The sequence below is a fragment of the Barbus barbus genome (genome assembly GCF_936440315.1).
Source record: "Barbus barbus genome assembly, chromosome: 21".
Taxonomy (NCBI): Eukaryota; Metazoa; Chordata; class Actinopteri; order Cypriniformes; family Cyprinidae; genus Barbus; species Barbus barbus.
The window spans coordinates 15,194,778-15,206,040 of record NC_136749.1 but is presented as its reverse complement, the minus strand read 5'-3'; the positions used below and the strand labels follow the sequence as shown (position 1 = coordinate 15,206,040).

The following is an 11,263-nucleotide window of genomic DNA, read 5'->3' as shown; positions in this document are numbered from 1 at the left end:
GCTCATTTTAAAATCTTCCTGGTCTATGACATTTGTTATGATGTCCGCTTCGAACATTACAATGCTCATGATAACTCCTGTTAACTCTACAATAAGTAAATCACTTGAACAGGAGAGCTACCACAAAAACAGAAGTCTAAAGACATAATTCTAAAGATGGCAGCACACTTGTTTAGGTGTATACAGAACAACTGTCAATGAAAGCTTAAAATACGCACCTGGATCAGAACGTGAGACATGTGTCTGTGTTAAACCATCACTGTGCTTGTTTCTCATGGAGATTATATCATACCCTACTAGATTCAATCCAGACGGTGTAATCCCAGACCCCTACACCCCCTCTTATACAACAGACACAGTGGGATTCATTTATGGATTAGGAAAAACCTGCAGTATTATTAATCTGAATGTACAAAAGACGGAACAGAGACACCTGGTGATTGTAAAGTTAAACTGCAACCAACATCCGAGTCTCTGACTTGTCTTTTTTGAGGCCTGTGATCAAAAGATGGCCAAACCAAAAGAACACACTGTTTTATAGACTGTATTAATGATAAAATGATGTGGTTTGTGTGTGTGTGTGTGGTAGAACACTGTGATCTAGCTGTTCTCACTCCTGCCCTGCTGATTAAATTACGTAACAGTATTAAACCAAAACTCAGTACATGATCAAAAGGTAAAGATAGTTTCATGCAATCTATCTAATCCAATCTTTTACTTCATGAGGCAAATATATTGTTGTGACACCTGTGGACTACTATATTTGCATGTGATGCTTGGTGTAGTCCTACTATTAAAAAAATAGTTTAAAATAATTAAAATGAAACTTCTGCCATAATTTACTCGCCCTAAAATTATTCCAAACATATGTCTTTCTGTCTTCTATGAAACAAAACAAGACATTGAAACCCCTTGAATTTCAGTTTATGGACAAAAACACTCTTACATTCTTCAAAATATGTTCTTTGTTGTGATGGTCAGAAGAATTATGTACATTTCTTCATGTTTTCAGTTAGCTTTTATGTTATCTAACAGTTAACAGCATTGTGCCAAATGGTTATTATCTTTAGATCTGCAACACAATATATCATGATAATGTGGTACGTTTCTGATCATACATGACATGAGGAAAGGGGGATTTTGTGTGGGGATATGGCATGACAGCAGAAATAGCCACATGCAGAGATGGTTAGGCCTACCTCCAAGTTGTGTACTTCTGTGAGATCCTCCCTCTATAGACATGAATGACAGTGCTAACAGACTCCTTTTTACTCCCTCCAGTTAACTATGGTCTTTTGGAGGAAACTTTGTAACCACTGCATTTTTGTTACTGAGGGTTTCCAACCTAAACTAACAATCACACACCGCATACAGATGTTCAGATGCTGGGTCTGTCTACAGCATTATACTGCTCTGCTTTGTTTAACACGGGAGATTTTACTCATTAGCTCCATCATGTGATTTAACGAGGCGTCTTTGTCCTTTTCCCACAGCAGATGAAGTCAGCGTCTGCTCTGTGTGGCCGGTAGCAGAAAGCAGCGGGTGTCTGGGGGGATCAGTCGCTGTTATTGTTGCAGTGTGTTCAGACGGTTTACTCACGCGCCGAGCCTCAGAGTAATTAACGGAGCGTACGAGTTTTGTCTCGACACGTCGCACTGAATCAAGCACCATTTTAATAAAATGAGAAAAATCTAATGATTGTAATTCAATCCAGTAGCTAACATCTGTCCTGCCTCGTTGTCCTCGGTAACTATTAGAGTTAAGGCTCGTTCACACCAGATTTGATGTCTGGATAATTATAGCAACAGATTAACATCCATTCCACATCAACTGACCACAACGAAGCTTTGTAAAATAGGAAGGATTTTGATTAGCTGATTTATTTTAGCTGAAGAAAAAAAAAAATTCTGGAAGCAACTTTCTTATTCTCAAAATCATAACATTTATTAAAACTTTAGTCCTTATAACTCCCGGTGTACGCTTTGGGGTAGCTACTGACCCATTCATTCATTGATGGTATTGTATGTAGTGAACAAATACAATTAGATATCGCTACTCGACCTTTTGCTATATATTGTCAGTTCTTACATTTACAAAATAAATACATATTATTACAAATGCATGTATGACATAAGTTAGGTAGGCCTAAGTATTATTGTTGTTGTTCTTCTCTCTTTCTCTCTCTCTCTCTCTCTCTCTCTCTCTTATAATGATTTTATTCACCTATTGCAATTACACCAAAAGCACTATGCATCCACAGACCCCAGATTGACATTGATTTAGGACAAAAGTGTTCAAACTGGAGTCCGGGGATCCCCAGGGACCCAACAAGAGGGTAGGCAGGGGTAGGCTAGGGGTCAGCAGAAAATTTGAGAGAAAAAAGGTTTTCATAAAATAAATTTTTAGGGTTGTCTACAATTATGTTGGAAATTAAATAAATAAATAAAAACTTGCTGGTTGAAAAAAAATGCTGGTTGGAATTTATGTGAATAATTGCAATTATTTTATTGTACAGACAGCTGTATATATATATATATATATATATATATATATATATATTAGAAATAATAAAAACCAAATCTGTTTTTTTTTATGTAAAAGTTTTGTGGGAAAAAAAAGGTATGGTAATCTTTCTCACAGTTTGCACTGGCTGACAAAAGAAGGTAAAAACTGCTTGGATTGGTATCAGTTTTAAAAAGTGACATCCCGAGTCCCACAATGTTGTTTGATATGTAGAAATATTTAATGCAGAAGTGATTAGATAAGATGGTTCCAGCATCAGGTCAGCCTCTGATAGCAATCCTTTCATCTTTGTGCTCCTTGCTTCTTACACACTGTGCAGAGATAATTGACACTATGATAATAGATTTGAAAGAGATGATGGAGTGTGCAAACTACAAGAGATTGCGAGATTGAAAAAGTATGGCTTGTTTTTGATGACAGCAGTGGGAAACCTGAAACTACATTTATGAGGAGATGGGAAGTCAGAGTGAGGGGGAGATGATGTTTGTGTACTCTTATTAGATTTAGTCCTTTGGTTTCCACTGACTGATCAAATTCAGAAGGACATTTCAATACCCAAACATATGAGTTCATAAAAAATGTTGTTGTGTCTGTAGTAAATATGAATCAAAGGCTTAGTGTTTTTGTATCATGATTATTATTATTATAAGCTTTGTTATGGTTTGTTCAGTTTACAGTTTCTTTTTTCAAGTTCTTTAAATTCATTCCAGTTGAAGGTAAACATGATTGTAAGGTTGTTTCCAACACTAATAAATGCTTTCGTCGTTTCCTCCAAAACAATAGTTTCTTTGACTCACACCCACTCACACAGAAAATGCCCAGACTAAACAATGGAAAACAACTCGCATAAACACACACATTCACACCATCCTTTCTCTTTATTACCTTTTGATCTCTCATTCTTGCATACACACACACAAAATTGAAAGGTTATTTAGGCTAGTTTTAAGACAAACGTCAACTTCTAACAACTGCAGTCTCTAACACACACACACACACACACACACACACACACACGCACGCACAATTCTCGTGTCCAAGTTTTTGTAAGTGCAACATCTGAAGAGTGATACTTTGCCTGATCGACTCTTCTGAAATATTACATTATTCCAACAGAAAAACAAACTCCCGAAAAACCCAAAAGCACAAAAACCTGTTCTCAACCCAATGCCTCGAAATGAAAAACATGAAACAAATTAAATGTAGATTCAAGTCTGTAAAATATCATTCCGACCATTCAAATTAGTGTTCGTTTGTTCTGAAGTTGCTTTGTCTGAAGCCTTAGTAATGAAATATAAAGCAGACGTAATGTTCTACATAAACTGAAATGATTTCTCAGAGCAAAAGCGGAATGATACAATAAAACAGCGTTATCAGTATGTTAAAGACAGCCTGTAGGTGTGAGAGAAGGTGTCCATCATTTCTCCTAAACCACATGCCATCGCTAGTTTAAGAAGTATTTGCTTGTCTCTAGGGCGAAAAGCGGCGCTGGTTGCTGCTATCATCGTGAGCCATGATATGATGTCTTTGCCATTGTGATAAGGTGCTAGTCTAAAAGAGTTAGAACCTTAATTTTGAACCTTGTTGTAAAATGATTGATGCATACGCTGCTGTTTATCCCTTGAAAAGCTCGCAAGAATGCAATAACTACCTGCCTCGAAGCATTTGTTTGGTTGTATTACTCTTGGCAAAAGTGTCGCCAGAACCGTTGCCAGTAATTGCTGCTATTTCTTTTCATGTGTGTTGTTCTGATTTCCTGCTGGACTCTGGTGCCTTTAGGTGTGTGTATAGCTGAATAACTGTTGCCGTAGAAACGGATTATTACCTCCAGACCCCTCAGTTTCCATTTGGTCTTGCTGATCACCTCTGAAAGAAGTCAAGTACCAAGCAGCGATAAGTGGAACTGGCTCGAACTGGAACGAACCAGCCAAAGCTGGTTTGGAGTTCTTCCGAATCCAGCAGGTATCAGCGTGGTCCTAAAAAATGAGCGGAGGTCGTCCACAATGTCCACACATAAATAAATGCAAGTGTTTTATGTACAGTGTCTGTGTAGGTGTCCACCTCCGGTTGAAGTCCATAAAGTCTAGAGGAGATTTTTCCAGCATCACTGAGCTAATACACACACACACACACACACACACAAACAAGCACCTTTTATCAAAAGGGAGAAGGAACGAAAACAGCAAAAAAGCTATTTGGCTTCTGTTTGTCTCAGTGTGTTTAATGCGTTTGTGTTTGTGCTTGTGGAAAATCACTTCTGTCTCAATTTTCTGCATCACAGAACAACCACACTGGCCCTTGCTTTAAAGTGCAACCACAATAAGTTCAAATAAGAATCAGATGTAATTGGATTTTAACGCTTTATAAATCGTCGCCTCATCAATAGAAAAGTCCAAAATGAGTTGATTTCGACTCTGTGAGATCGGTTTCTATTATAGACTTGTTTAAACTCATCAAATGAATATTGCTGTTCATCCCTGACGGCAATTACATGATCATCCAGTGGTTTGTACGTCTCTCTGGCAACAGAAACACACAGAAAGAAACAAATACTTTTGGAATTGGATTAAACAGTGCCTCTGTTTTTTGTTTTTTTCTGGGTTCGAGTAACCTGAACTCCTCTACGGTTTCATATCAGTTCTCATCAAACAGAATCCGAGACACTTTTAAACTTTTAACCTGCCAATTCACAGATAATGGAGCCATCAAACCTTCAGACTGAAGTAAAGATCCACTCCGCCCCTGAGCACCGAAGGCGCCACACAAATGCATAAACACACAAAAACGCACACACACAAACAAACAATCCGCACTATTGTAACTGAAATGGCACAGTTCTCATTATGGTGTATTAGTATTGTCTGCGTGAAACGCAAAGTGTGTCGCTGTTATAAGACATGGAAACCACTGTTGAATTGTGGGCTGGTGCTTGACACTCTGTAAGCTGCTGCAGCATCAAGTGTTCCATTTCCCATTGCCTTCCTAGTCTTTATCTTCAAACTTATCGGCCCTGGACCCTTCTTCTCTCCCCCCCCCCCCCCCCCAAGGCCTCATTGGTATGCAATGTTTAGGCGGTGGATGCTAGGAGACCGAAAGGGCGATGAGGAAAAGTGATGCCACGGTTAGGAGAAGGCGATCTCTGGATGGACTGCTACCACTGATACTCTTCTCCAATTTTGGGACCTCAGGATTATCGTAGTCATCTGGAAAGAGACAGACAGAACAAAATGAACAGCTGAGGTCTAGACACTAATGTTGCGTGACTCACTAAGGTATAGGAAACCCTCTGACCAACTGAGGCCTAAGGGAAGGAGTTAAAAATAAAACGCAGTGAGTCAGGCAGGTATGTACTGAAGGTGTCTGTGTTCGTGTGTTGTTGTAGACAGGCTTCATTGTGAACACAACTAAAATGTAACTATTATCATGACAAGAGGAGTGTCCGATGTACACAAATAATCTATAGAATTCTGTTACATCATCAAAGGAGACGGACAGCTAACAAAACCGGTTTGTCGGTGTCTGTGACTGTGAGCAGGTGTCTTCCAGTTCACCGATGCTGTGATAGACAAGTTCATAAACACACGTCTTCACTTACAGGTCACTGGTGTGACGCAAATTGGCTGCCACAAACATCTCCAGACGTGCACACAGTATGTCTGTGTGTTTTGACAGAGTAATATGATGTTGTTACACACAGACAAAAGATGTGACAGTTGTTCCAGACACGTCTGGGGTGCTTATTTTCCATTTATCACTGAAATATTTATTACAACTGTACTTAACAATGAGTTTTAGTATTATTTTTCTGTATTTATAAATTATATGTATTATTGTAATATTGTGAAGTATTATTACAATTTAAAATAGTTTTCTACTGTAATAGATTTTTAAGTGTCACATGATCTTTAGAAATCATTCTAATATGCTGATTATTATTGGTGGTCAGTTTTTAATAATGGTTGTTATCTTTAATGTTGAAAACATTATTTGTTGATCAACAGAAAGCTCAATGAGCAGCATTTATTTGAAAGGAATATTTTGTATCATTATATTTCATGCATCCTTACTGAATAAGAGTATTAATATATTTTCATTTAAAATATTTTAATACACTTTAGAAGAAAAAAGGTAGTGTATCATGGTTTCCATTCAAATATTTATTAGCAAAAATGGATTTTCAATAGTCTTTATTTTTTAATTTTTGTGTTTTAAATAATATCTTGACCGATTAATAATTTAAAAGACACTGTGCAAAGAAAGTGCATTATTATTACCATGGCTGAAGAATGTTTGATTGACAGGAGTCCTTGGATGGCAGGCAGGAGAGAGAAGCTGTGTAGGATGTTCTGAAACATGGTGTTTACATGCTGGAATTCAACATTCTATACCAACATACACTGATACAGTCTCATGACCTGGACGAACAGACATTTCTAGCTTGTTCGTTTGTTGGAATTAGTACTGCCGTGTCATGTGACTTAATCAGCTGATCAGATGTAAGTGTCAAGTTGTTTTTCTCCACTGGAGAAAGGATTACAGAGAAATTTGATAAATTTGTCCCATCGATGACCCAAATGGGAATCAAATCTTACATTACAGTACACAAAGATCTTTGCATCTCATAGAATATCACAGTAATACTTTACAATAAGGTTCAAACAGTTAACATAAGTTAATGTATTAGGTATCATGAAACAACAATGATTTTTATAGCATTTATTAATCTAGGTTAATATCAATAATGGCAAAATTCAAGTTTTTTTATGTTATAATATATTAGTGTCAGTCCTTGTCTTGTGTTTCCCCTCCTCCTGTGCCCATATTTGGCCTTCCTGTTCCTGTCCTCGTTTGTCTTCATTAGTTTAATTAGTCCCTAGCCCTGTGTTTTGATTAGTCCACACCTGTTCCGTATTTCCCTGTGTTTATAATCCCTGTGTTTCCTAGCCCCTGTGTCCGGTCTTAATCGTCATTGATGTTCGTCTCTCCCCAAGCTCCTCGTCTCTTTGTGTGCGTCTCACCAAATAAAAGGATTTTTGGTACTCCTACGTCTCCTCGCTCCTTGTCTCCCGAGAGGGAACGTGACAGAAGACCGGACCCACAACAACACTATGGCTGAAGACAGGCTTTGGTGTCTGCGGCAGGATGGTCGGGAGTTGGTAGAGTATGTTGAGGAGTTCCTTGAGCTTTCCAACGAGGTGAGCTGGATTGACGCCTCACTCGGTGTGTGTTTTCGGTTTGGGTTGGACAAGGATGTCATCAGCTGCGATATCCCCACGTCCAGTTTTTCTCTTATCGGGCTGATAAATTATGTCCTCAATGTACATGGCATTGATTTCGAAGTCGAAGAATGTCAAACTGATCTTCGTCCAACCCAACCCGAGAACAACCCGGCCTCACCAGCTCACCGCTCGCCAGGACCCTCCACATGCCCTGCCAAATGTTCCGGCCACCCCACTCTTCCCAGCACTGCTGCTGTCCTCAGCCCAGAGCACCCGCGCAACCCCGCGCTTCAAGAGCGCCCTCCTGAGTTCCCGCTGGTTCCGTCCAGCCCTCCTGAGTTCCCGCTGGTTCCGTCCAGCCCTCCTGAGTTCCCGCTGGTGCCGTCCAGCCCTCCTGAGTTCCCGCTGGTGCCGTCCAGCCCTCCTGAGTTCCCGCTGGTGCCGTCCAGCCCTCCTGAGTTCCCGCTGGTGCCGTCCAGCCCTCCTGAGTTCCCGCTGGTGCCGTCCAGCCCTCCTGAGTTCCCGCTGGTGCCGTCCAGCCCTCCTGAGTTCCCGCTGGTGCCGTCCAGCCCTCCTGAGTTCCCGCTGGTGCCGTCCAGCCCTCCTGAGTTCCCGCTGGTGCCGTCCAGCCCTCCTGAGTTCCCGCTGGTGCCGTCCAGCCCTCCTGAGTTCCCGCTGGTGCCGTCCAGCCCTCCTGAGTTCCCGCTGGTGCCGCCCAGCCCTCCTGAGTTCCCGCTGGTTCCGTCCAGCCCTCCTGAGTTCCCGCTGGTTCCGTCCAGCCCTCCTGAGTTCCCGCTGGTTCCGTCCAGCCCTCCTGAGTTCCCGCTGGTTCCGTCCAGCCCTCCTGAGTTCCCGCTGGTTCCGTCCAGCCCTCCTGAGTTCCCGCTGGTTCCGTCCAGCCCTCCTGAGTTCCCGCTGGTTCCGTCCAGCCCCGCGCTTCCAGAGCGCCCCCAAGTGTCCGCGCTTCCAGAGCGCCCCCAAGTGTCCGCGCTTCCAGAGCGCCCCCAAGTGTCCGCGCTTCCAGAGCGCCCCCAAGTGTCCGCGCTTCCAGAGCGCCCCCAAGTGTCCGCGCTTCCAGAGCGCCCCCAAGTGTCCGCGCTTCCAGAGCGCCCCCAAGTGTCCGCGCTTCCAGAGCGCCCCCAAGTGTCCGCGCTTCCAGAGCGCCCCCCAGTGCCGGCTCCACGCACGTGCCCTCCAGTGCCGGCTCCACGCACGTGCCCTCCAGTGCCGGCTCCACGCACGTGCCCTCCAGTGCCGGCTCCACGCACGTGCCCTCCAGTGCCGGCTCCACGCACGTGCCCTCCAGTGCCGGCTCCACGCACGTTCCCGCTGGTTCTGTCCAGCCCCGCGCTGCAAGAGCGCCCGACAGAGTCCGCGCTGCAAGAGCGCCCGACAGAGTCCGCGCTGCAAGAGCGCCCGACAGAGTCCGCGCTGCAAGAGCGCCCGACAGAGTCCGCGCTGCAAGAGCGCCCGACAGAGTCCGCGCTGCAAGAGCGCCCGACAGAGTCCGCGCTGCAAGAGCGCCCGACAGAGTCCGCTCCTCTGTGGCTCCCAGGGGGGAGCTTCCCCAAGAAAATTTTGGGGGGGGGTAAGAGGGTCACAGCCTGTGTGGCCGGGCCAAGGGCCAAGGCCACACGACCCGAAAAAAATAGGCTGTGGCTTCCCGAGTCCCCTGACCCGCCCTGGCCTCCCGAGTCCCCTGACCCGCCCTGGCCTCCCGAGTCCCCTGACCCGCCCTGGCCTCCCGAGTCCCCTGACCCGCCCTGGCCTCCCGAGTCCCCTGACCCGCCATGGCCTCCCGAGTCCCCTGACCCGCCATGGCCTCCCGAGTCCCCTGACCCGCCATGGCCCCTGGAACGGGCACCGCCCTGGAGGCCTCCAGAGCGCCCACCCCCCCTCCCCATTGGATGGTGTTAGGCGTGAGGACACGCCTTCCGGAGGGGGGCGTAATGTCAGTCCTTGTCTTGTGTTTCCCCTCCTCCTGTGCCCATATTTGGCCTTCCTGTTCCTGTCCTCGTTTGTCTTCATTAGTTTAATTAGTCCCTAGCCCTGTGTTTTGATTAGTCCACACCTGTTCCGTATTTCCCTGTGTTTATAATCCCTGTGTTTCCTAGCCCCTGTGTCCGGTCTTAATCGTCATTGATGTTCGTCTCTCCCCAAGCTCCTCGTCTCTTTGTGTGCGTCTCACCAAATAAAAGGATTTTTGGTACTCCTACGTCTCCTCGCTCCTTGTCTCCCGAGAGGGAACGTGACAATTAGCTACTGCTATTTTCTATTTTAACATGAAATGTTAAAAATCACTATCATTCAAAACTTTGGGCTCAATAAGAGTTGAGTTGATCAAAGATAATCAAAAATGAAAAAATCTATTTAAAAAAATGCTGTTCTTTTGAAAGTTCTATTCAAAGATTTCTGAAAAAAAAAGGTTCACAAAAATAGTAAGCAGCACAACTATTTTCAACTGATAATAAAAAACAAATAAATAGTAAGAAGAAGTGTTTCTTGCACACCAAATAAGCATATTATTTAATATATTAAACATTAAAACAGAAAACAGTTGTAATTATAAAGAAAAAATAAATAAAGAAAGAAAAACTCTAATAATACTTCAATATCACAACTGTTTTCATCCATTCAAATAAATCCTGATCAAATGAATGCAGCCTTGGTGAACGTCTTTCAAAAACGTATTTAATAATTAATAAATAAATAAATTGCATGGACCTCAAACGGTAGTGCATATGTAGAAATGAATACCACCCTAAAATAAAATCTTATAAAAAGTATTGTTCATGGATATCCAACATTAAACAATGTTGCTTAAAACAAGCAGGAAATGGTTTGTTTTTATTTAAAAAAAAAAAAAACCTATAAAGAGAATGGAATGAGCACAATGCCACACATATCTTCTTGCTCTGCATTACTCCCTAAAGGCCAAATAAAAGCTGTCTTTGTGTTTATTGCAGCTGTATTTGTGATTGCCTGCGTGTTTGTGCGACTAATATGAATTCCGACTGTGGCGTGAAACTTACTGCCATTAATGGGACTAACTGCTCCAGCAGATTTACAGAACTGACATTAAAAATCCTGCAAATGAGAATTTATGTTTCTAACGACTTCAGAATCCAATTTTATTTAAATTATTAAAAGAAAAAATGTTTAAGCACTTAATTTAAAAGCACTTGCAGCATTCTAGAGTTTCCTGTGGCGGTTTTTGATTTGTTTATAGAAGTTTAGTGTACAACTTCGAAATGTATAATTTCCATTGGTTCTTTAAGTTGGTCAATACTAATGGGACAGCAGTGAGCAAGGATGAGATTTTTCTTTTATCTATTGGACACAGATGTATGGCGCTGTCCCGAGATGTGTGACTTCCTAAGACCCGGCTGGCCTCTTGCGGTTGTTCTCTTCCCCTCTCTGGCCTGTTTGAAAACTGAACCCCCCGATCGGAGCAAGCGGGAGAGAGCCGCTACTCAGATTCCAGTTATTGGAAATCGTTGGGTGGCTCCGACCCAGAGACG

General features: G+C 42.9%; 1 protein-coding gene across 1 annotated transcript in view; it reads right to left on the bottom strand.

Moving 5' to 3' along the window:
* Positions 1 to 3,148: 3,148 nt before the first annotated feature.
* The window catches only part of LOC306887366 (ephrin-A3-like), a 56,886-nt gene continuing 48,771 nt past the window's right edge, over positions 3,149 to 11,263 (bottom strand). The window contains exon 5 of the mRNA XM_079445038.1: positions 3,149 to 5,726. Coding sequence (XP_079301164.1) covers positions 5,605 to 5,726 — 122 coding nt within the window. The 3' untranslated portion in view covers positions 3,149 to 5,604. The remainder of the gene's footprint in view (positions 5,727 to 11,263) is intronic.